This window comes from Pangasianodon hypophthalmus, chromosome 15 (genome assembly GCF_027358585.1).
Source record: "Pangasianodon hypophthalmus isolate fPanHyp1 chromosome 15, fPanHyp1.pri, whole genome shotgun sequence".
Taxonomy (NCBI): Eukaryota; Metazoa; Chordata; class Actinopteri; order Siluriformes; family Pangasiidae; genus Pangasianodon; species Pangasianodon hypophthalmus.
The window spans coordinates 19,904,137-19,930,144 of NC_069724.1; the positions used below are offsets into that span (position 1 = coordinate 19,904,137).

Here is a 26,008-nt window from a genome sequence, read left to right on the forward strand (position 1 = left end):
TGCTGCCAGTGTAGCTACAAAAGCATGTGGCCGGAATTGTGTGAAAGGAAATAGAGGGAAATCCAAACCTCTAGACCAGACAATGCAGGGGGTCCTTTAATTCCCGGAAGTCCCTCTGATCCCTGGAGAGCACATATAATTATTTAAATATATACAGCATTTATTAAGCAGAATTTTTCTAATAACAAGTAGTTATAGTAGTTCATCGTGGTCTCTTACCCGCTCTCCTGGTTCTCCTGGGTTCCCTGGTTCTCCTTTCTCTCCATCCGGCCCCGCATAGCCTTTTGGGCCAACGTCTCCTTCAGGACCTGCAGGCCCTTCAGTACCCTGCATTTAAGGCAATTAAAGACAAATAATAGATAATATGCAAATTATGCAACCACTAAAAAATAGAGTAGTAGATGCTAACCTGTGGTCCAGGCTTTCCAGTGTCTCCTCTCACTCCTGCCACACCAGCTATTCCCTAATTTTAAAACAGAAATTATTCGCATACAAATATATAGTCTTTTTAATGTAAATTATTTCTAAGGGAAAAATAAAAATATTCTTGTTAGGTATTTAAATGGAAAAGTACTATTGTGAATGACTTCTTCTTATATTAAATATCTGTGGTTATACTCTCTCAAATCACGCAGGGATGTTAAGGGATGTTTAAGGGATTCATACCTGAGGCCCGGTATTTCCAGGCATGCCAGGCAAGCCAGACGGCCCCATCTCCCCCTAGGAGTTAGAACAAATGTGTATGTTGACTATGTTCAGTTTAGGGATTGCTTGAAATATATATCTTTTTTTTTTAATTGCACCCATCAGCCATTATCCTTTGACAGGAGTTTGTAGCCTAGTTTTTATTATGTCATCATTATTAATAGCCCAAACCTAGGTGCTCCACTAGGTGCTTTTTTATATGAATGCATTAAACAGAATTTGAGTAGTCCAGGTTATATTAAATTCTCTTTTATGTCTTGTCTGAAAATTTGCTAGTGATCAGATAAAAAAAAAAAAAAACAGGATTAATAAGCAAACACACTGCATGCATGGAAGGCAGGCAACAGTAAACTGTGCTGACTTGCTGTTAGCATGATGTTTTATTGCCCTATTCCAAAGACAGAAAAAATGTTGCAATGCTGGGGCTAAAAAAAAATAACAGGACACCCTGTCATAGCAAGGACACTGTGTCACTGATGCTACACACGTACAGAGCACTCTGGTGCTATATTTGCATGGTTTGGACTGAATATTGGGGTGACTGCCCTAAATATTTTTAAATTTGACAATAAGATTCTGTCCTTATTCAAATGTGTTTTTTTCTTTTAACAGCAATGCTTTACTGAAAGTAAAAGAACAGAAAAACAGTTTACAGTATAAAGGATGCTTTACAGGAAATGGAGGAAACGGAAGCTGTTTTATATTTCTGTTTATAGATTAAATAGATTAACTCTGTAAAGTTTGGTTAATGAGTGCAGTAAATCACTGGGTGTCACAGGGATGACAACATTATCAAAATTGTATTCAAAATTAATTAAAACCCAAAGACATGCAAATGCTGTTGGCAATGATGGTAAAAAAAAAAAACAAGCCACTTGAGTAGAAGCTTCCCAAATGGAGAATTCAGCCTGATAAATGTGAATGAGTGAGGGACTCACTGACTGATTGAGTCAGTGAGTGAGTGACTGAGTGAGTGGCTGAATGAGTGAGGGACTGATTGACTGACCGACTAACTGACTGACTGACTGAGTGGCTGAGGGAGAACCTGTGAGTAATCAGTGAGTGAGTGGCTGACTGAGTGAATAAGTGAATGATAGAGTCAGTGGGTGACTGACTGAGTCAGTGAGGGAGTGACTGAATGACTGACTTACTGACAGACTGACTGACTGAGTGACTACTCAGTGAGTGGGTGACTGACTGACTGATCGAGTGGCTGAGGGAGTAACTGTCTGAATCAGTGAGTGAGTGAATAAGTGAGTAGCTGACTGAATGACTGACTTACTGACAGACTGACTGACAGACTGACTGAGTGACTAACTGAGTGACTGGCTAAGTGACTGAGAAAGTGACTGAGTAAGTGACTGAAAGACTGAGTGACTGACTGACTGACTGACTGACTGACTGGCCAAGTGACTGAGTAAGTAACTGACAGACTGAGTGAGTGAGTAACTGGCTAAGTGACTGAGTAAGTAACTGACAGAATAAGCGGGTGATTGAGCAAGTGAGTGACTGATTGACTGAGTGACTGAATGAGTGAGTGACTGTGTAAGTGAGTTACACGCCAGGCTCATGAGGTGCCTCATTATTTAAATTTCTGTGCAGGTACATTTGTCTTCTAAAGGTGCAGTCAATAGAAATGTACCCTAACAGCTACATCAGTGGTCCTTGAGGTCTAATTATGTTCATGAAATGAGTTGAAGGCACACTGCATACATTTTCCCAGGTGAAATGTACACACCAAATGTACAAAGGGCCTACAAAAAGTGTCTACACCACTCAATACTTTTTTCCAGAAAGTGTATGATTTAGTTTTTTGTACCTTAAAGCTACAGCAGCACATTTTTTGGCATTTGTAAAAAACATGATTGACTTAATGTCCATTGGCGATTCCTGACAATGCTGTCATTTGGCTAAAGCTATTGATTTTATACACAGCTTTCAGGGCTGAATGCAAAACTGTCAAATAAATTTAGCACCTTGTCCCCTGGTGGTCCATTAGCCCCTACTGGCCCCGGTGGTCCCGCTTCACCCTTGGTAAAAAGAATAGTTTGTTAAGATCAACTTAACAAAATTATTAATTATGGATCAAATTGATTCAAAACGTTCCTAATTTATGCATACGAAATTTTAAAAATCTACTCACGGGAAGTCCTTTTAACCCACCAAATCCAACTCCACCCATAAGACCTGGCTCAGCCTGAGGATAAGGTGGACAGCGTTATCTCCTTATACACATAAAACACCATATCTGCAGATGAAGGAGCACATCTATGGTATTTTTGCTCTCACCAGAAGGCCAATGTTGCCCTTGTCCCCTTTTGGTCCCCTCTCTCCTCTTTCTCCTACAGCTCCCCAGGGCCCTTCTAAACCAGTCATCCCCTGAGGGCCTTTTTCACCCTGAAAAAAAACCCCACCAATCCCAAAAGCCTTAATATGTATTGAGTTTCAGATATTTTTCAGAACAGATGGTACAAATTATGTTGTTTATTTTTAAAATAAAATTAATGGCTCACTTTTTCCCCTTTGGGCCCAGAGTCACCAGGATCTCCAGGTTTACCAACATCTCCCTTGAATGAGACAAGATCACATACATCAAACATTTGTATAGTATTATGTGGTATTCACACAGACCTTGATGATACAGTGTGCTGAAAAAAAAAAACATTCACCTCTTTACCCAGTGGCCCAGGTGGACCCTGCAGACCTTTTGTACCCTGTGGACCACTGTCTCCTTTCTGTCCCTGAGGACCAATGTTACCACAGAGGCCTCGCTCTCCCTATGAGTAAACAGGAACAATCAGGACTTCAAAGTCCAAGATTTCTGTAGTATAATAAAGTTTAATCCATTTTGCAAAGTAACATTTACCACCTTACCTGATCCCCTTTTCTCCCTAGTGGTCCCTCTGGTCCAGCTGGACCTGGTGGACCCTAAGGAAAGTAAAAGTACATAATTACTAGAAAGTGTCAACAAAATCCCTAAATTTTGTAAGTACTGCAATAGCTGATAACCTGACCTGTTCACCTTCAAGTCCAGAAGGCCCCATATCACCAGGAGGACCCAGTATTCCCTGGTAGTTCACATACATTTTCATGTAAGTGATTCAAACAGAGCAAGATTAATAGGACTTAGGCTCTTAGTGATCTCACCTTCTCCCCTCTCTCCCCAGCTGGTCCGGGCAACCCATTTTCACCTTGACAGCCCTGGGGAAAATAATGCAACACCTTCAGCATGCACACTACTAAACACACCAATACACTATGGCCACAAACCATCACTCATGATGTCTGATTTTTTTTTGTATAGATTTTCCATTGTTGCATGAGACTTACTGGGATACCTGGAGGCCCGCTTGCGCCTGGATCTCCTGGAGCTCCTTTACTGCCATCAGGCCCTGGTCTTCCCATGATCCCATCAACACCCTGTAGCCCTGGAGGACCCTGCAACAGAGAAAGCAATGTATACCAATAGTTAGCATATTTTATGGATAAGAAGTCACATTGGTATTTGGAACAAGCATGCTTAAATTTTGCTTGCTTAGCAAAGAAATGTGGTGGTGGATCACATATCCATCATCCCTGGTAGTATCCTGAGCTTAGGTCACTGTTTATGTAGGGTTTCACTCATGTTCTCCCCATGAGTGCATGGGTTTCCTCCAAAGTACAGCAGTTTCCTCCCATCTCCCAAAACCATGGCAATAGGTGGACTGGCTAAGATAATCTGCCCCTAGATGTGAATGAGTGTGTGATTGTGTGTGTGCATGGTGCCCTGTGATAGACTGGCATCCCATCCCAAGTGTATTCCTACCTCACACCCAGTGTTCAATCAATATATTCATTGCTTTGTTGATTTCCAATCCACCTCCTGCCATGTTTTTGGGAGGCTGGAGGAAACATGCTAAATCTTCAACAGGTTACGCACTAACACTTTCTCTTTTTATAGGGCACCATTATTTTTGTCCTAATTGAATGGTTAAATTTATTTGTCTTAATTTACAGATTTGTTTTAGGTTTATTTCTTTCAAGTCATTAATATGAAGTGACTGATTTTCACAAAATTTTCACTAAATTTGTGTGTGCAACTAAAATAAATAATTGATTTAAACTTGTCAATGTAATGTATATATAAAATTGCAGTAAATCCCCAATTATACTATCTGAAGATCAATCAAGGTTCACATTAGTGAGTTCCCCTTAAACTCAGGGGCTTTCGTAGGATATGAACATTTTCCAAAATGGGTACACATGAATAACATATTTCTTGGGCAAATTCTCTTCTGATTTGTGAATACATTTGTTTGTATCCAGCTTGCTAAATGAGGCCCACTGTGGAGTTGCTGATTCAAGTGTTGCTGTTCTCGCATTTTGGGGTCATTTGTGCTACAATTTGCCGATTTCTTTTTGTCATGACAACTGTTACAAATTCTCTGTAAGACAATTAATACTCAAGTGTGTTCCCGGCCCTAATAAAGTGGCACCACTGACCCTAAAGTGCCAGAACACCAGCACTTGAATCAGCAACTCCTTCAGCACCATGGACAGTGCACGGTACGTACACAAATGATGGAATAAAGCTGCAAAGACACTGATTATTTATCACTGCAATAACACAAAACACGTGTCTTATCAGAATGAAGATGATAAATATGGCACTTGTATTTTAAAAAATCAATGAATGAAGAGTCTTGGGTCAATTTAACTATCTATTTTGTTCACCCTAGCTTAGTCTAGGCTGCAGTCTTGGCCGCTATGTTAAAGACACAGGTTGCTACTAAAGGCTGTTCCATTTTCAAGTACCCTTTATAAAATGGCTGAGAAATGAAGGCTACATTTCAAGAGTTTATGAGGACTGAAGTGGTGTATTTCTCCCAACCTTTTCAGACAGAGGAGCACTATTCTCTGTGCCACTTTCTGAAAATATAAAGAAGTTTTTTGTATAAAGTGAAGGTTTTATTTTGTTTCATGTATGTTTTTTAATGGAAAAATATGGGCGTATTGAAGTAAAATCCAGCCATATATCATATTAAAAAACAATGAGAAAACATTATGATGAGCTAGGTAGGTTAAGCATAAGGAAAGAAAAATATTCCATAAAATATGACTTACACGTGCTCCGTCTATTCCATGAGGTCCAGGATCTCCTTGTCTACCCTGAGGAGATGCAATGTATAATGAGAATATAGAAGAAGTGAAAGATGATAGCAGTACTCTCATTTGCATTACAAACAAGCAGTTCCTCATCTGCATTATAAAGCCTTAAACCACACTGCAGTCTCTACTGTGATTATGTTATGTGATGAGGAATCTCACTTGTGGTCCTGGAGGTCCTCTCTCTCCAGCTGGGCCGGTTGGTCCCTTTAAACAGAAACAAAGTGGGTCACACTTGTCAATATATGCACTATATATCACTCTTTAGAGCAGATTCTCCTACACAAAATAAATATTATATATAAACCTAACACTTACTGAAGGTCCAGGCTTTCCACTGGGTCCTGGGGGTCCTTTTACTCCAGGTTCTCCCTGTCAGGTATATAGTTTAATCACTTATAGTTTTTGCATAATTCCAAAATTTCACAAGTAAAGTATGAATATTATGCAACAATATTATGCATATGATATTGTAGTCACCTGTTCTCCCATGTGTCCTGGTCTTCCTCGAGTGCCTGAGCTTCCTGGAAAACCCTTGAAGAGCAGAAAAACATTGTAAGACAGCTGTCTTAAGACAGCTGATATAAGCAAAGACAGTCTAAATGCACAGTCTATACTACTATACTAAATAGCATGTCAAAATAGTGTACCAATATCAGTACCAATAGTGCTGTACTATTTTGTCATATTATATTTATGGGACTAGTTATTCTGTCACACACACAAACTCCAACTATCTGTTCAGCACACAAGGAGAATAACCAGAAAGATGTACAACCAACAAATCAACAAGTTCAGTGCTAACTTGCTGCTACTGTGAAGCAATACTCAGTTTGGTTACAGGGACAAATGGGTTCTATTTTTTCTATGAGTTCTATGAATTCTATGGGTTTTTTCCGCATGATCCTGGAATTGAGAAACCATTTAAAATAAGAATAACTACAAAACACTTTGTTGGCATTTCTTTGATATACACTAGTTTATTTGTGTCTACATAGACTCATACAAATGCTCATGGTGCTAAAAGCTAAATGGTCTGCATGGAAAAATTGTTTCGAAAATATAGCCAGCTACACAAGTTGTGAAAAAATTAGCAGATGAGTATTTTGAGGAAAAAAAGACACACTTGGTGTGACAGGGTCTTATATTCCCCAGTTCACAACCACCACCAGTGCATACTAATGACACAAAGCAGGATGGATCTGTGGATCTTCATGCTAACCTCAACTTTAATCTACATTTCCCTAAATCTGGGAATCATGTCATATTATCCAATTTTTATATACCCACTATAGAACCATCCTCTCTAGTATGCACACTCACTGCATGATCAAGTTTCTCTCAGGTCCCATCCTTCCCTTTGTAATTTTTGATTAAGCAAAAAATAACCCCTTTGACCTTGCCTACATGCTTTAAATACTTATTAGCATATTTGCTGTTAAAAAGTGAAGACAAGACCATTTGGGTTAACAAGCAGATATACCTAATAAACCTGACCACTAAGTCCATTTCTTTATAGACTATAGACTATATTAAGTGATATGAGATGAAAATGGCGAGGGCTACAATTCCAACTTTTTTTTTTTTTTGTCTTATATACAAACATTGTTAACTGAAAATCCCCACTTCCTGGAGACCACTGCAGGAGCATCACTTACATACATGCCAACAGGGCCCTGAGGTCCCACTGCTCCTGGCTTTCCAGAGAAACCCTGAGAAAATTACAAAGATAAATTATAGATTAGTACTCATCTAACACACAAAAGATCTAAAACAAGCAGATAAACAGGAACACAGTTACCCTCTCTCCTGGTGGACCTGGACTGCCCATGGGTCCTTCTCGTCCAGGTGGACCCTGCAAATGGAATAATATCGGGTATATAGGTACAACTGTAAGTAAATTTACATGGTGTATTCATTATTGAATTACTGAATTATTCATTATTAAATTGTCCTCTCATGAAAGATTTGCATACATAAACCATGCTCTGATTACAGCACATTTCAGAGGACCTTAGAAGAACAACTGTGCACCAAAAGCAATGCTGAAGAATCTGAAGAAGAACCCAAATGTAACAGCAAAGACCTGCAGAAATTTAGAACTTGCTAAAGTCTCTGATGACCTGTCCTTGACAAGAAAAACGTCAGACCACAATGGTGTTAATAGTGTTCCTTCACCACAAAGAATGAAAAAAAAAACTGTAAAATTGAAACTGAAAAAAAGCCAATGAAGGACCTTCTTTGGATTTAATTTCAGTGTTGCATGGAATACAAAATGTGAAATGCAATACAATGGGGAATTATATTCCCTTCTGACACAAAAGTCCACAATTAATTCTTTAAAAAACACCACTGAAGAGATCAATTGACATAAGAACAAAGCAATAAAGTTTTTTGCTTTTTAGTGTAGATTGTTTTCCATCTGTCACCAATAAAAAAATAATGTTGGTTTACTGCACTTCACATTCTTTCACTGCTGTGATTAATTTCCTATTTTAAATGCAATTGCTTTTAAAGGTGTTTCACATTTACTTGTGACACACGTTCAGCACTTGCTCCTAAAAACATGAAAGAGATCAAACAGTGCAAGAGCAGTGCAGTGAAGGATTTGCTTTTCGGTGTGATGCATTGTCCACATATAATAAATGACATCTGCATATCACAACAGTTTGTATTTTGTTTTTTTCCACCATTGTGATTGCTTTTCCCTCTGGCATGGAATCGTCTCCATAGTTTTGGGTATTTTTGTGGGCATGATATGCAAACATAATCCATATGCTGTCTGAAAAAGGGTTTGATGGACTTGAATGAATTATAGGTCAAAGACACTGTTAAAGTTAAAGACACTGAAACACTGAACATTTTCAGTCAGCTAAATAGCATTTCTTTACTCTAAATGTAACTTGGTAATTATTATGGTTCAAAATATCATGTAAGTTTATGATAAAACACCTTATTCATCACATTATTATAAGCAAAAACACACTGCAAATTAGTCAAGCTTAAGCTAAAAAAAATTATGTTTTCCCTGTTTTTACCATGATTTTACTAGTCCTTATTTTCTAAAGGTTTATTTAGGTTTATTTTTCATATATATTTTATTATCTATGAGTGCACATGTTTACAGAGATTATAAGTGCTAGCCCACTATAAATCGGCTTCTGGGTAAATCAGTTTTCAGCTTGCAAACAAAACTGCTTGCAAACAAATTAACTTTTCATACCAGTTAGCTGCCTTTATTGATATTCTTATTAAATTAGAGACTAAATGAAATGGGAGTGCCCGAACTACTAATACAGTCCTTATGCTATTTTGAATAAATGAATGAATGGTGTTAAGATAAAAAGAAGCTCACAGGAAGTCCTGTTGGTCCATCCATACCAGGCTCCCCAGCAATGCCATGCAAGCCCTGGATGAACAAGAAGGAAAAAAGAGAATACATATTACTACCAGGCTGTGTTCATGTGTGTTTATTTTTCAGCTGATTATAGTCACCATTACATTTTCAGCACCCCATATTTTACTGGATCATTTATGGTTTTCAACATTCAACAAGCAGCCCATTTTCACTCAGAATAATCCTTCAAAAGAATGTTTTTTTGGAGAACCATTTTTTATGAAACTATAACAAGCATATCACATTCACTATAAAACATGATCCAGTTTACCAACAAGAGCTTATTTCAGCACCATCGTGCTGTCAAATAACATCTACAGCTCAATGGTTGGGGCCGATGAATAAGGAAAACACATATAGTACATAAAAAGGAAACTGCTTTTCAATCACTGCCTGAGGCTTTATTTTTGAAAGAACTGTACTCACCCTTAGTCCTTTTCCCCCTGGGTTACCTGTAGCACCTTGGAGTCCCTGAAATACAAAAAAAATATTATGCAATGAAATCACTAACCTGAATGTAATAGAAATACATTCAGACTCCACTAGTGAATAACAGTGTATTTTTGCTGAAACCTTGGAGTTTCAGAAATCTAACATTAATATACATAAATATGCATTATAAATATTAACATAAACATCCGAAAAATAAATACAACTCATTTAACAAGCTTCAAAATATTATCATTTTACATGATCATTCATTTTACTGTATATAGGGCCATATTCAGGCTTAACTTAAGTCCAAAAGTCAATGTTTATGTGAAGAATGTTCCACATATTCAGATTCAGGTTATGTAGCTGCTTAAATCGATTTTCTGCACTGCAAAATAATACATGTTAGCAAGTGAAAATATCTTGAATATAGTCAAGTTTATCTAGCATATCCTATAATAGGATTACAATAAGCCAAATATAAAATTATTAGACCTATTTCTTAACATTTTTTAAATGTCAAGAAGCTTTAAATTGAAATAAAACTTAAAAAAAAATTTTTTAAACCAAAATAAAAAAAAAAATTTTTTTGCTTCCTTCTAGAAATAAATGCGTAAAATTAGCTAAATTATCTGCCAAATGAACAAGATTGCTTCAAGAGTGAAATGAGTAAAAATGTCTAGAAATAGGTTTAATAAGATAAGATTTAATAAGATAAATTTGACTATTTTCAAGATATTTTCACTTGCTAAAATGTCATTTTTTGCAGTGTGGGCTCCCCTTTCAGGATTTTTTTTTAAATCAGCGTTAAATAAGTGTTTAGTTCATGCTTCTGAGGTTGCCAGAGTTTTCTTGAGTAGAAGCGTCCAAGATGGAGTTTTTCCATTAGAATTTAGACCACAGCCTTTAAACATAAGTACTTTCCGTTACACCTAAATAAAAGGAAAAAAAAGGAAATATCGTTTTTTTTCAATGCTGTCGAATGTAATACAATTTGACAAAAAATGCAATAGACAATTTAAAAATGAAAACTAAAAAAGTATGTTGATACTAGATAAATATCTAATCTATCAGGAGTCCAGTATAGTGACTGAATAGTCATAGTTGTAATTATTACATTAATCACTGCAAATGTGGTTTAATTTAACAATATGGCTCCCACCTTCACCATTCAGCAGCTTATAAGATGACACTAGCACATCCTATTACTTTGCCTTATTTCCCCATTGTGCCCCAACAGTTGATTGTGTCCACAACCTATCAGACTCCAATGGCATTTCATAGTTTTGTTTAATGTATTTACAGCCTAAAACAATTTTAGCATGACATACTGTGTGGCAAATTCTCACAAAAGCCTTCTAATTTATTGGGAGTGAAAGTATAAAATATCATCATGCAGCACGTGGTTTAAAAAGCAGAAATTACAAAAATCACATTACTAATGTTATGCTAATATGTTATTGGAGCATTGCTCAAACTTAACTTAAATAGCAGGGAAAAAAGCAGTAAGCAGTAATCATGGTATGAGAATATAGAATGGGAACCTGTGTACCAGGCTTTCCTTCAGCCCCGACTCCTCCTTGAGGACCTGGAAATCCCTGAAATACCAAAACAAAGCCAAATCGGACATTCTGAAATTTTGCACTTTAGGCTCTGTTATTGTCTGTCCAAAAAAAATATAATATAATATAATCTTACCGGAGGTCCAGGCATTCCAGTGTGACCTCTTTGCCCTGTACGACCCTAAAATACAGGCAGATACACATTGCAATATCAGTCAGGAAACCATGAAACAGCACGTATAATATATTTTCACGCTGATCATCAATTCAAAGTGTTGAGATGCTTAAAACAATTTAAAAATAGTGCTGTCCTACCATTGGTCCCCTTGGTCCTGGCTTTCCCTGATGACCCTGTGGTCCCCTGTTGCCCTTTATGACAAATATTGTAAATTCAAATGAAGCAATTAGAAAACACATTAAAAAAACAATCTTAACAATAAACTTTCATCTTAATTATTTTTTTTATGTCTTTACAAATCCTTATAAATATTTCCAAGACACATTTCTTTAAACCTTCTACTTGCATGTGCATGGGCTGTACCTCTTCAGGTCATGCAAATGTAGTTGTAACAGGAATGTTAATTATTCATTATTAAAGTGTCAATTTGAAAAGTTATGTGGTGTAAAGAATTACCATTCACTCAAGGTCAATAACACATTTAATCTAACATCTCTACACAAGGAACTATTTACGGATTTTCCTTGACCCAGTGCAACATTTCAAAATTCAGAATATGTAATAAAGGTATTGAAGGTCATGACATCTCTGGTGGGTTCTCACAGAGGTAATTTCACATTTACGGCTAAGGTCTACTCTGTTATTATTACTGTTATGAGAATAAGTATATAAAAGTATTTAATTAAAAAGAGTATATCAACAGAACTAGGTTGTGAGAAATTGGACAGGACTTGTGTCGCATACATACAAATTGGATTTAATTGCAGGCTTTATTGAAACATTTGAGGCAGACAAAAAACTTCAGGTCAGACAATCGGCAAACAGACTAGACAAGGCAAGGACAGAATCATTAATCAAATGGAGCAGCGTCAAACCGGGATAACAATACAGAGAGGAAACAGGTTTGAGTTCATATTTTCAGACTAAAATAGGTTGGGAAAAAATGCTACTCCACTTTTACACTGTTTCACCCACAGCAGTTTACAAAAACTTTGGCTTGCGCCCAACCAAAATAGCAAAACTCCAGTGTTAACCATCTGGTATGAAGACAAAGTCCCTATACTGAAATGCAGGAAAGTATGTGGTTGATAACAGAGTTTCATTTTGAGATGGAATCCTTTCTATGTTACAAAATTATAGCTTACTGATGTCATTAGAAGCAAATATATGTAGATTTGGGCATGTAATTATGGAAAGGATTTGGGGAGAGATTACTGGTAAGAGACATTAGTCTCATAGTTGCAGTGCAGAAAAAAAAAAATGCTGAATACATTGACTGATCAGTATTTGGTGTAAATGGAAAATTGTGTATATCTGATTGGTTCCTGCCAAGAATTCAGTAAAACAACAGGGAAGTCAACAGGAAATAGACATCTGACCTTTGGCCCCTCCTTTCCTAATTTGCCTTGTGGACCCACTTCTCCATCTTCTCCCTAAGAAAGAGACAAATAGCAAAAAGTATTCAAGTTAAATACACACAATAGTGATGAATAAAATAATGCTGATTAATGTGCTACAATATAGATAAATTAATTGATTTTTAAGGAAAAATATAACATTTAATTTTAAAAAAAATAACATTTACATGTACAGTACCTGTATCCCTCTTGTTCCAGGCTGACCTTTGATCCCTGGAAAACCGGGAAAACCAGCGGGTCCCTGTTCACCCTGAGATCCCTGTATCCCTGGGTCTCCTTTAGTACCCTGGGTTAGTGAAAAGGTGAGCAGACATAATGTCTTAATGATATCTTAATTACTTTTCACATCACATGACTCCATTAAAATATGTATTTCAAATCACACAACATTTTACATTTTAAACAATAAACTGCTGAGTAAACGCCAACACCAAAATCTTTCTGAAGTAGCACTTACTTTGTCACCTTTTGGTCCAGCTTCTCCGTTGTCTCCCTCAGGTCCCCTCTTACCCTGTTTATATGTAAACAACATGACATCTTCCTATACATTTCATATAATAAACAAAGCAATAAAAGAAAGTATGGCTCATTCTGACTGCGGAAAAAATAAATAATGCGGAAGTTGCTATTAGTAGACGTGCACATATAGCTAGAATTAAATGACAAAATGTTTTCAAATGCATTAACACTGAAGTTCATAGTATATAATGAAATCTTAAGGTAAAACTTAAGGTAAAACATTAATAATCATGTAGGAAAAAATGGTTAAAATAATGATGCACTTACTCTAAGACCTATAAATCCTTTTGGACCCGGTGTTCCTAATGCACCCTAATACAAAATGAAATGAGACAACATTTCATCATACAAAATGCAGATGCTCAACTGCATCATGATAAAGAAAGAAAAAGTACATGCTTTATGATTTTGAGGGCATGTTAATCGCAATTAAAAGACTTTCAGAAAAGAGAAACTGCTTAGGTAAATGAAGATCAGAGTGTGTGTAAATCTGATTTTAACAATCTAAAAATGCTTGATTTGCAGTTAATCAAAATCCATATCAATATCATCAAAAATGAGCAAGTATAGCTTGTAATCACTACTGCATATGCAGAAACCTTGTACTAAAATATAGGTAATAGGATTTTAATATCCACAATTGTAATTTTGTAGTAATTTGTAAATGTGAATCAGAGGTACAGACATGGATCTTTATCAGCTCATGCGGCCATCAAATGAGTAACAGATGCATTTGCATACAAAAGTCTTGGGCAGATAGATGTGCTTAGATATGTCATCACACTTTTGTGGCTATTATATAGTTTCCTATCAACACTAAAACACGTGACATTTTTACATCAGATGACATTATTAATTTGAGTGCTGCTTTGCGCTGCTTACGTTCATCATTCATTCTCAAAGTGCTTTTGTTTTGACATGTGTCTTTGTTTTGGTCCTGTCTCCACCCTGACCTGTCATTGGTTTGTTACCCATTGTGTTCACCTGTTTACTGTTAACCCTTAATTAGTTTATCTATTTAAACCATGCTGTTTCCGTTGTTCATTGCGAAGTCTTACCATGCATTCATCTTGTTAAGGTTGTTAAGCCTTGTTTTCAAAATTTCTCTGTTTCCTGGTTTTGATCCTCGCCCCTTCTCCTCATTTATGATTATGGATATTCCTAATTTGATGCTGCCTACATATTCTCTGAAATTCAGTATGGACCATGACTATGAGTATTGTATTTTCCTACATCAGCTTATATGACTATATATGATTTTATATATATATATATATATATTGGACTTATTTATTAGTATAAATATCTTAGTATTTATTTTAAGGTTCCTCAAAAATATGGCATTTACCATTTAGGAATTATAGCCATTTCAAGGAAAGTACTTCCATTTTCAGCGGCTCAAAGGAGCCACTGAAGGAGCCATATATATATGTGTGTGTGTGTGTGTGTGTGTGTGTGTGTGTATAAAACGTATGTGTGTGTGTGTGTGTGTGTATAAAACGTATGTGAAGCTTATTTTTCCTGCTTTGTGTTTACTTTGTTCCTTGGCTCTGAATGCTAACTGCTTTCCTTTTATTGGCTTGCTGCTTGCTTCATGTAAATTAGATGTATATGAGGATACACATCATATGAAAGCTTGTTTCTCTGCAGCTGAAGCTGATTCAGCATTTGCGCTCAAATAACTGATTGTTTTGATGTCGTTTGAGTTTCATGATTCAGATACAGATTTGTTAGTACGTCATTCCAGGCGCTTAAATCTGTGCTCGTTTTAATGAACCAATGTACTAGTAAAAGTTAAAAACACTGACAACTAACAATACTTTTAGCAGAGTTCCTTTTGTGACCTGGATGTAACAAAAAAAAATGCAGATTAAAGTAAAAAACACAAATGTTTTTTTATACCCTCACCCTCAATCTGTAATGAAACTTTCATGGCCATTACCTACAGGGACACTGAAAATAATCTGCATGTGAAAATCATCCTGCATGTGTGACAGCAAACTATTGGGCATCATTTAAAACTGCAATTTCCCAAAGGCAATCTAATTAAAAAAACTACATAACCGTGCCCATTAAATGTGACAGTTAAACAGTGAGAACGTTTCTCAGGGATTTGACTGTTATGAGCACAAACAATGACACAATTACCAACAAATGATTAAATGTCTGGTTCTAATCAAATGAGCTGTTTGGACAGCACATTTCATCAGTATTCAGTTGCATGGATTCTCTGATAGCATTAAACAAAACATTCTGTCTGTGTGGCTTCAAAGCATTTGTAGAAGTGATGATTTTACTTTATCTAGATCTAAAACCACGCTAATAGGATAATCTATGACAGCTGGTCTGGCACTCAATATCATACGAGTGATACAAATGAAAGCTATCAAAGTTGGATATAAACCACATGGGGAAACTGTCATATCATGTTGTACAGTTTCACTGGATGCCATATTATATGTAACAATGTGGCCATCTGCTGGGAAATCACTTAAGGATGTGTATTCTAGGAACATCCTCCAATGTTCAACAAAAATTACAGCACAGGCATAGCAATGACCTAATACGATCTTAAAAGGGAAAGGGAAAGCCGGATAATACTTTAAATCTGAAGATTTTAATGTAGGACGTTTGCAGTGTTGGCTCTGGAATATCCGTTTGAAAACATGAAAGTGAATCAGACATATTGTAGTACTTACCATGGGGCCCTCTAATCCTGGCTCTCCCCGAAGTCCTGTTGGCCCAATAGGTCCCTAAAACACAGATACGCAGTCGAAATCTACAAAATGTGTTTGAGGCATCTGAGAGAATAAATGCATTAAAATGTGAAGTCTACTTTATTACATATTGATAGGCAATGTGATTAACTGTTACAACTGTCACGATATTTAGATCTTTAAAGTTAAACAATGTACAAAATGATATTTCTTTAAAAAAAGGGTGGATATGCTTACAGGATCTCCTTTTGGGCCAGGTATGCCTTCTCTCCCGGGTTGACCCTGTGAACGTATACAAATATATCTTCTGTATATGTCGGGATTTATAAAAGCTCAGTCTTTTTTCTTTTTGCTGTGGCACCACTAAACTGGACTCTGGTCTCTTGATTTTTGGAATAGAGGGTTGTAGGTATGTTTCAAATATGTCATATTCATCTTGTGAATCTAATAAATGTCACAAACACTGCAAGCAAAATTTGTTGCCATTACAACATTTTGTGGTATTTGGAGGTAAGTGCCATCAATTTTATTCAATTCAGTCAGTTTCACAGTAAAGCTATACTGCATCCAGACAGTTTTACTATGAAATTGATTTCTTTTTTTATTTCCCGCAGAGGAGATTGCTTATCTTGAGTACTGAGCATTATCTCAACAACTGAATTTTATATGGCATGTTTATTATAACAATAATTGGGAACTCTGTCTAGACCTACTGAAAGTGAGCTGTAACCATTGACCAGCTTGTTCATTAACCTGTGGGCATGTTTTCATTAGAGATGAGACCAAATTAACCAAAACATGGGCACAATTCTTTAATTCTAAAACTCAAAACAGCATAATGAAAGCATGAAAAAGTACATTGCACACACACACAAGTTACAATATCACAAATTCCACAACATTTATTCATTATTGTTACAATAAGTTGTGCGTACAATTATTGATTTTGTGACCGGTTCAGTCACTTCTGGAACTTTTTCTGATCAAGTTTCAATCTTTATTCTCAGTTCCAGAATATAAGGCTACTTCTAGTTTGCTATGCAGAAAATAGGATGTGCTACATCAGGTGCTATTTTATAGACTGACAGCCAATAAAGGTGAGTGTTTATTGTTTATTTGAATCTTTGTCTACTTTGCAACTGACAACAAAGCAAAATAAGCAACCAGTTTTTTCAGTCAACATTTTCAAGCTCCTGATTTTTTTTTTTTTTGCCGGACCGCAGGCCAGCCTAGAAGAGGCATTTTCGCTCACTGACTGACTGACTGACTGAGTCCCATTGTTGAAACGCACATGCACAATGAGTCTAGCTAGACAAATTTCAATCTAGCTACCCCTAGCTAGCAAGCAGTGAGCACTGCAGGGTGATACGCATTGTACACATTCTGTAATATATGTGCATCCTCCGCGTTTGTTTGCAACTAGCCCACCTCCATGTCATTTTGGGATAGCTGGAGAGATTTGTAAACTAGGTTACCTCTGTGTCATTTTGGGATAGCTGGAGAGATTTGTAAACTAGGTTACCTCTGTGTCATTTTGGGATAGCTGGAGAGATTTGTAAACTAGGTTACCTCTGCATCATTTTGGGATAGCTGGAGAGATTTGTAAACTAGGTTACCTCTGTGTCATTTTGGGATAGATGAGAGAGAGGTAGGTTAACTATAGTTGTGTCTTTTCATGTAGGTGTGTGTCTTTGCTTCAAATATTATTGAAGCTAATACCTTATGTTAAATGAAGGGGTGCGAGGATGTTCTGTGGTATAAATGCATTTGTAGCAACGTACTGGCTGTATTTATCTCAACCGTTATGTCGTTTACTTACGTAAATACGTGTTCTGCGCTTAGTTAGCTAAAACTAGGCTTGCGTAGCCTTGTTTATAAAGGAAAGTGGTTGTCTTCAAGCACTTAAGGACTAAGAATAAAGACTAAGGTTACAGAGTTGTCCCATCCTCAGGAACTTCACTACTCGCTAATTTTCTATAGTGAGTGCATCCCTATGCACATTCCTTCTCTACAGTCATGCAATTAACGAGCTAAGTAACTAGTTAAATGACAGTATCTTTCATAATTTGGTCTAGTTAAATATGTTAAATAACTTTTCTGTTTCCATTATAACTATAATTAATTATCACAAAGTAGAAAGGAATGTTTAATATTACTTTGTGGCACAATGTCTCACGCATTTTAAATTCAATAACTGACTTTAATCTTCTGACTCTGACGTTACAATAAAAAGTATGGTCTGACCTGTGGGCCCCATGGCCCTGGAGGCCCAATCTGTCCCTGTAATCCCTGAGCACCCTGTTGAAGGCACAGAGATGATATGGATATTAGTCTTTTAAAAGTGGAGATTTCTTTAAAAAGTGGAGGATTGTGATGGCAATCATATACCTGGAGCCCTGGTGGACCGGTGCTTCCTGCAGGTCCAGGCTCCCCCTATAAAGCAAAGCAGAGAATAACACAGTCAGACACTACAGATTCAGCTCTGTGCTTGATGTCTCGCAGAATGGTATGAATAGGTGGATTCACAAGCTTTTTTAAAATCATATGCAGACTCACCCGTGAGCCATTTACACCCTGAGCACCTACAAAACCAGTGATACCTGGAGGGCCCTATGTAAATATTTCAAAACAGGAAATTAGCTAGTGTGAAATTGTCAGTGAACAGAATGCTAGTAAATGACACAGTGACAGCTCATTGGTTAAGGTTTTTGTAAGTGAATAAGGTACAAATGAAATCACAGAAAATATCAATCTAACAATATGGGTTCCACCAACATTTATTGGCTATAAGCCTATATTTGATACAGTATTTGATACAGCACATCCCATTTTTTCCTTAGGATGTGAAGCTTAGGAAGGTATGAAAATGCAGAAGTGACTGAGCCATTCACAAAAACAATTATTCTTTTATTTGTTTTAATTTCATGTGCTGATGTAGTAAATTGGACACTTCATGTGACAATGAGATAAATTTGAGATAAAATTGTACTGTGTGAGCAGGATGCACTTGTTTCATGATTTCATTATGTTGTTTTGAATTTCAGAATTAATGAACTGTGCCTTAATTTGCACTCTTCTCTAAAAACATGTCCACGGGTTAATGGACAAGCTGATGAAGAAGCTCACTTTAAGCAGGCCGAAATGGAGTTCCTAATTTTATGAACCACATACCTGGCAGCCCCAGCCATACTTCTCTCAGTAACATGCATGCTGCTAATTTTCACCCGACGGAGAAAATTCTACGCAAAAGCAGCCATGAGCAATTGCCCAAGCTTTAATAAATCAAACGGAATATATAATCATCTGCACTTCAATTTCCCCACCCTGTCGCTGTGCTGAACTCTCACTTTTTGTGCAATCCTTCCTCAGATGCAAACGTATGAGGGAGATAAGCACACTTAGAGTGTGCCAGGTACATGGCTTATTAACAGTTTTTATGCTGGTAATGTACATGAAATGCTAGGATTTTCAGAGACCGCGTCCTAATTGAGCCAGGAACTGTACGTCTGGTCCTCAGAGTTTAAATCCCAGAGAGATTCTTTGAATAAAGTGTTTGCTGAGTTAAGATAAAATGTAAGTAATTGTTTAGATTTCTTACTGCTGGACCTGGCGGACCTGGTGGACCATCAAACCCATCATCCCCCTGTAAAACAGAAAAGAGATGGAAATTAATATTTATCAAAATGTAGATAGCGCCATGCTGTACTTTGTAAACTGAGCCACAAGGATTAAAGCAAAAACTTTGTTCATGACCAAAACTTTCCACCGGGCAGGAAATCTGATGTGGTGATGGAAACTTTAATCCATGGAGCTAGTCTGTGTCATATTGAAATGTTTAACTTTACTTACATCTGTCCCTGGAGGACCCTCAAGGCCCTCAATCCCTCTAATCCCCTGAGGCCCCTGCAATTAAAGACAATTTTCTCTTATAGCTTGTATTATGTTGCCATAAAGGCATTAGTAGGTCAGAGTGATATTAGAGACTTACTTGAGGGCCAGTAGGACCAGGTGGCCCAGGCAGCCCTTTATATCCCTAAATGGGGAACAATTGTGTGATATAACACCAAATGTTTAAACAGTACTTTAAATTCTTATTTCACAAAGAAAATGCTAATACTTTATAGCGCCTTTCAATGGAAAAAAAAATGCAATTCATATAACCACTAGATGGCGACAGCACCAAACTATTAACCATGCCACTTTTGCTCTGAATGAGTGACTAGTTTCTGCCTTTTTCAGAACTATATAAAATAGTTTATTTAAAATACACCTTACTTTCTCTCCAGGTTCCCCTAGATCTCCACTGGGACCCTCTGCTCCAATAAGTCCCTAAGCACAGAATAGCATTGCTTTGTTTCTAAGTTATCAGCATGTTAGATCCATACCAATTAGCACATCTTTTTAGCTCATCTTACCTCATCTCCTTTTTCACCAGGTGAGCCAAATTCTCCTTTATAGCCAAGAGGGCCCTGAGGGTAAAAAAGAAGTGACCATATAAGAGAGTCAATAAACATATCATAGTGTAAGGTGTTAAGTGTAATGTGTTAATGCTATTGATAAGTTAGCATGGCACTGTTCTACCTTTGGGCCAGGTATTCCAGGAGCCCCCTGTTGTCCTTTCAGGCCATTTTCTCCATCTCTCCCAGGAATCCCTGGTAAGCCAGGCACACCTGGCAGGCCAGGGTCACCCTGTAGTGTAGCCGAAACACAAAAATCATTTACTTTATAACGTTTAAATTCACTGAACCTAAAATATAAAGCATTCCATTAAATCACAATAGCTCTCCTTAGTACTCCCGTTAGTAAAGTAAAATGAAACGTCAGACCCAAATGCTCTTTGGGTTTGTTGCTTCTGCCACTAAACATAGCACTTTAAAAAGCTACAATAAGATCATTGTAACATGATAAAGACATTCATTAATACTCTTTACGTAATGGTTAGGATGATAGCATCTAGCTCTCAGAAAAAAAAAAATCTGCTAATAATCTGTACCCTTATTTGTATTTTTACTACATATTTTTCATCTGGAAATGTGGATATAGTGAACCTTTATAAGAGATTTTATAAAGGATATATGAAGCCAGCCAAAAGCAATTTTTCGAACTGCTGCTCATGCTGCATCTCAGGGTAGTGTAACACATCAGAAGAAAATTGTTATCTGCCCTCTTACGCATACGTGGTCACTGACGCCCATGATTGGCTAGTGTTCCTGTGATTGATAGGGAAGAGAGAGTGCGCAATTCCTCCCAAGGAACTGCCACGGCCAATTTTGCTCCCATGGATGACTGTGCCATTGTCGGGATTCGACCTTGTGATCTCTCAACGACTTTTTTCAGGAGCCCCTGTAGTGAGCTTTTAGAGTAAAGCTTTAAAGATACACCATATGCACATTTCTAGGGAAAAGGTACATGTTAGTACCTTTTTTTTCTGAGAGTTAATTGAATATGGAAACTTGAGTTTAATACAGTGCCATAACATTTTGCATTCTGACAGATGATTTCAGTTAATTTCTGACTCAATACAATAATATAGTAAAATATTTTTATAATTATAATTATAAATACAATTATTTTAATTTTAAAAACATAATTTTAACGCATAAAATGTTTTCAAATGAAAAAAAGTGCACCATGTAGTACACATAATACGTTGTATAGATGATCTCTTAAATGCTGGCTCCAATTCCAACATAATTCCAAGACAATGCCTCTTGGGAATTGAAAATAGCTCACAATCGTTATTATCATAATTATCAAAAAAATCCCTCCACCTTGGCCTGCCACTGGCTAAAAGCGCCAACATAACCATTGCCCTGACACTTTCTATACTCCACAACTGAATCCAAGAGGGGGTTTCATATGTTATTATTGATAATTATGCTTTGGCGTCAGTTATGGAGTTAACTAATTATGGAGTACTTCGATCTTTGCAAAAATATTCTTCATTAATAGTTGCCACATTGTGCACACCAGTTACATTGCGTTGCGTACATGTGGTTGATGCATGATGGTTCACACATTCCTACATTCAGTTCACTTTTTAATAAATCGTTATATGCATGTGGAAAATAGTTTATAAACTGTGTGAAGCTTATTTTCAGCATATGCAACATTTATACATCAGGAGTCAGGATTTTTTTCAGTCCCTGTGTGGGGAGAAACTACATTTATATCGCTGTGTTTGTGTGCATGTGCTTACAGCATACACATCTGTTTGTGTAAGACTTCAGAATGATGGATTTCTATAGATTTTGAGTGAAAAACGAGGTGTGTGCTTTCAGCTGAAGGAGCTGGACCATGCCTACATACACACAGACTAACACTCAAGCGTGTCCATGTCTAGCCATGGTGTAATTACCCTCAGACAGTGATAACCCAGGACATTTAATGTACATAAACATACATAGAACAGCAGTGAGGAGGTGTAGGGTCTATTCCAAGGCCGGCTGGTATGAATGAGCTAAGCCGTTCCTCACAGTTTTTGGTATGCATATCATCATATTTGCAGTTAACAAATGGCTTAGTTCTGTCATTTACTTTTGTGGACTCATCAACAATAGCACCACCAACAGTCCCAAGTAAAAATACACCCAATCATAAGAAGTAGAGGCTGGGGATGATCACTTCCTAGTCAAGTCTGCCAGACTGACAGTGTAGACCTGGCCTTTTTATCAAGTACACCTATCACACACTCAAAAAAGGGTACCTTTCTTTCTTGCTTGGGTGATGGAGTTGTTGCCTCATTTATCTCTATACAGTTATTAATGCACCTAGTGGTCAAAAATGGGAACTAGTATTGAGCACTAATAGAGGCCCACTGGGGCATGAATCATGCTGCCCCATGCTCACTCTGAGGAGCATCAGATATGGTTGCCAGATTCACGTTTTTTACACCACATTCTGGCTAGCTTAAAAACAGTCAGAAGTATGCAAAGATATAGATTTAGAGCATTTCCACAAAAAAAGGCAAAGTGCAAGTGCAAACAGTGTGTCTATGATGTGCTAAACCACTTCTATTGAAATATACTTTGTAACAATTGGGAGACAGAAATTGAGGGTAGGGAGTAGGTAATGTCTGCACATCAGAAATGCATGTGCACCACCCAGCTTCCTATACAAAGACTAAAAAAAATGAAGTAAAATATGTCTCCCTTTTCCAAATTAAATTTTTTTTTTGGTTAGTTCCAGGTCTTTTGTGTGGTCTTTGCAATGCTTAAATATGGCAATCCTGGAACACAGCTTTTGTACTGAACACAGTTGAACAAAGCTCATATCAAGCTGCTATACTGTATGCTGGATGAATGTATGTTGTCGACTCTTAACTGTCTAGTACGGGCTTACTCTAAAAATTCACTAGAGCCACTAGTAGCATAAGTTAAGTGTGATCGCCTCTCAACTTAATTTTCTGGCTTTAAAGGTACACTATAAGCACCTTTCTATGTAAAAGATGCATACTAAAGGTACAAAAGGTGTATTCTTGAGGTTACCACCCCACTGGCAAGAGTGGTACAGTTTAGTACAGTTTTTGCAAAGAGTGCATATCAAGGGAAAGGCATCACCTGGTATCAAGCAGGGCAGGGTTTCTGGGATTTTTAAATGACCTCCTCACACCCCAGCCACCCTCTCCTTCAGCTCTTTACAGCAGAAACCACAACAGACAAAAGCCATGCAACGATCAACATCTGCATAGCTTCCTTCCATAATCCTCTGAAACAAGGACCCGTCCCACATCTTTCCTCTCTGATAAGCAGCACATGTGCACTTTACCGCAATAACAATCTCATTGTAATCGCACAAACACTTGCTTCTCAGATATTTATTTATCATTATTTTTTCGGATATTTAAGATTGTACTTTTTCATTCAATTATAAGACTTTTAATTTATTGTAATTATATCAGTATTTATCTGATATACTATCCATTGCATCGTTTCACACAATTTCACAACCGTATCATTATACAAATGTATCATATACCACAGCTCTGCTAAATTCTCAAATCTGACTGGTCAGACAAAAGGTCTCGATTAACTTTCTATAAGAGTTGCTCTGACAATAGTGCTGGCTACAGGTTCATATTAATGCACTAACTCTAATACATTATTGCTTCTATAGGACCAGCTCATTCACAGGGAATTGTTTGGTTGACACTTTGGTTGACATAATCTAATGCTAATAAAAATGAATGAAATTATTAATAATTTGAAAAATGAATAATTGTCGATATGGTCACAGTTTCTGTAAGAAGATGTTTATTCAACATTTATAAAATAAGTCTCCAGTGTTAGTAAGTTTTCTGACATGGTAAAGTCTTCAGGACAGAGGACTTTATGCTTTCCAGGTTCTCATTAACACGACGAGCTGTGTTTTGTTTTTGTTTTCTTTGTTTTGCATACTTGCAAAGTGCACCAGCAGGTGTACCTGATAAAAGGGCTAGTGAATGTAACCAAGTGTATATAAACTCCAACACAAATAATGCATTACAGCAAACAACATCAAGAATTTGGCATCACATACGATATGTTGAACAACTAAATATGAACTTCCTAAGTACTCCTACATATGTACTTTTTTTTTCAGCAAAAGCATAATGTGAAATGAAATTCTTAAATATTAAAACAGATCTAAATAAAATACTGAACGATAAAATTTAAGCATTATAAAGCAGAGTTGCACTAATTCCACAACAGGAAGTTCATGCCTTTTTTCTGTTTTGCTGGTACTGCATTTCATTAAATGGGCCATAAGGCCTGTTGTGTAACAGCTCATCTGAGGTCTTTCCAAGGCAAAAACACAACATGTCACTGTCACACTTACTCCTACAAAAAGCATAATAGTGCTCTCAGACACCACGGTTCATGTTTATGTGGCTAAAGCTTAGAGTATGTGGATAAAGCTTTTTTCAACCATACTGAAACTCAGCTTTTAAATTATTGTTTATGTATAAAAACATGGCTAGAAAGGATAAACACAGTCATGCTTATGAGTTTTAAAATGAAGGCAGGCTTTTATAAAGTATACAGCAGATGCAGTTGAATTATTAATGAATGACACATTGTACTTTTTACCTCTTTATAGTTAAATCTAATGTTTTGGAACATCAGTGAAACAATTTAATTTCTGTTATCACTTACACTGAAGGCACAAACCCTACTGACAGCTATAAACAGTTGTTCACTGTTTTTCACTCTCTTGAAGTTAATAAGACCAAAAACACAGCTTGTCCTCTGTCCTAAAGACTTCCTCATGGAAAACTTAGTTATGTGGAAAGTCCAAGAAACAAGTTTGTTCCTGTTATCACTTACATTATAGCAGCTATGAACAGTTATTCCCTCACCAGCCTCTCTTTTTCCTCTCTCTTATAGTTAATAAGACAAAAATTTGCAGCTTGTCATGTTACCTAGCAACCACAAAGCACAAGCCCTCCATTTTGAAGATTTTCCTGTGTCATAAAAGTTAAAGTGACAGCTTTTAAGCTGTTGAACTGAGAATGATGGCAGACCCTAGCTTCTATTTATCGATGTGTCTGTCTCATCTATCTTCTGACTTCTCATCTGACTGTAAAATGAGATTATGTGTCATATGTACACAGCTCAGGGGATTACCATATCTCCCACACGCCCTGACGGCCCTCTTTCTCCAGGATCACCCGGTGGCCCCTGAATGAATAGAGGAACAAATAAATCAAATATACTGAGTTTGGCAATCCTTATAAATAGTGCAGTCTTTATTAAAAGTAGCACTGAGTCAGGATCTCACCTGTGGGCCTGGTTTTCCCAATTCTCCCTGCGGCCCAGGTAAACCCGGCTCCCTCTACAGGCTCACAAAGAAGACACCAGTCAGAGAGAGTGTACAATCCACTGATATGGGGCAATATTCACAAAGAATCTTATCTTATCACTAGTAAGATACCATATCTCTTATACCACACTAGA

At 37.0% G+C, this 26,008-nt stretch overlaps 1 protein-coding gene across 2 annotated transcripts in view; it reads right to left on the reverse strand.

Annotated features, from left to right (window-relative positions):
- si:ch211-196i2.1 (collagen alpha-1(I) chain) overlaps positions 1 to 26,008 on the reverse strand; it is a 79,803-nt gene that overhangs the window by 13,466 nt on the left and 40,329 nt on the right. For both annotated transcript variants that reach the window (XM_053240070.1, XM_053240071.1), the window contains 41 exons: positions 25,833 to 25,886; positions 25,679 to 25,732; positions 20,655 to 20,762; positions 20,489 to 20,542; positions 20,349 to 20,402; positions 20,062 to 20,106; positions 19,923 to 19,976; positions 19,672 to 19,716; positions 18,630 to 18,683; positions 18,462 to 18,506; positions 18,318 to 18,371; positions 16,311 to 16,355; positions 16,056 to 16,109; positions 13,624 to 13,668; positions 13,295 to 13,348; positions 13,016 to 13,123; positions 12,799 to 12,852; positions 11,557 to 11,610; positions 11,378 to 11,422; positions 11,224 to 11,277; positions 9,674 to 9,718; positions 9,206 to 9,259; positions 7,652 to 7,705; positions 7,509 to 7,562; positions 6,331 to 6,384; positions 6,169 to 6,222; positions 6,013 to 6,057; positions 5,809 to 5,853; positions 4,036 to 4,143; positions 3,853 to 3,906; positions 3,720 to 3,773; positions 3,580 to 3,633; positions 3,375 to 3,482; positions 3,219 to 3,272; positions 2,995 to 3,102; positions 2,849 to 2,902; positions 2,682 to 2,735; positions 667 to 720; positions 410 to 463; positions 220 to 327; positions 69 to 122 (listed from right to left, as the gene is read on the reverse strand). In XM_053240070.1, coding sequence (XP_053096045.1) covers positions 69 to 122; positions 220 to 327; positions 410 to 463; positions 667 to 720; positions 2,682 to 2,735; positions 2,849 to 2,902; positions 2,995 to 3,102; positions 3,219 to 3,272; positions 3,375 to 3,482; positions 3,580 to 3,633; positions 3,720 to 3,773; positions 3,853 to 3,906; positions 4,036 to 4,143; positions 5,809 to 5,853; positions 6,013 to 6,057; positions 6,169 to 6,222; positions 6,331 to 6,384; positions 7,509 to 7,562; positions 7,652 to 7,705; positions 9,206 to 9,259; positions 9,674 to 9,718; positions 11,224 to 11,277; positions 11,378 to 11,422; positions 11,557 to 11,610; positions 12,799 to 12,852; positions 13,016 to 13,123; positions 13,295 to 13,348; positions 13,624 to 13,668; positions 16,056 to 16,109; positions 16,311 to 16,355; positions 18,318 to 18,371; positions 18,462 to 18,506; positions 18,630 to 18,683; positions 19,672 to 19,716; positions 19,923 to 19,976; positions 20,062 to 20,106; positions 20,349 to 20,402; positions 20,489 to 20,542; positions 20,655 to 20,762; positions 25,679 to 25,732; positions 25,833 to 25,886 — 2,457 coding nt within the window. The remainder of the gene's footprint in view (positions 1 to 68; positions 123 to 219; positions 328 to 409; positions 464 to 666; positions 721 to 2,681; positions 2,736 to 2,848; positions 2,903 to 2,994; positions 3,103 to 3,218; positions 3,273 to 3,374; positions 3,483 to 3,579; positions 3,634 to 3,719; positions 3,774 to 3,852; positions 3,907 to 4,035; positions 4,144 to 5,808; positions 5,854 to 6,012; positions 6,058 to 6,168; positions 6,223 to 6,330; positions 6,385 to 7,508; positions 7,563 to 7,651; positions 7,706 to 9,205; positions 9,260 to 9,673; positions 9,719 to 11,223; positions 11,278 to 11,377; positions 11,423 to 11,556; positions 11,611 to 12,798; positions 12,853 to 13,015; positions 13,124 to 13,294; positions 13,349 to 13,623; positions 13,669 to 16,055; positions 16,110 to 16,310; positions 16,356 to 18,317; positions 18,372 to 18,461; positions 18,507 to 18,629; positions 18,684 to 19,671; positions 19,717 to 19,922; positions 19,977 to 20,061; positions 20,107 to 20,348; positions 20,403 to 20,488; positions 20,543 to 20,654; positions 20,763 to 25,678; positions 25,733 to 25,832; positions 25,887 to 26,008) is intronic.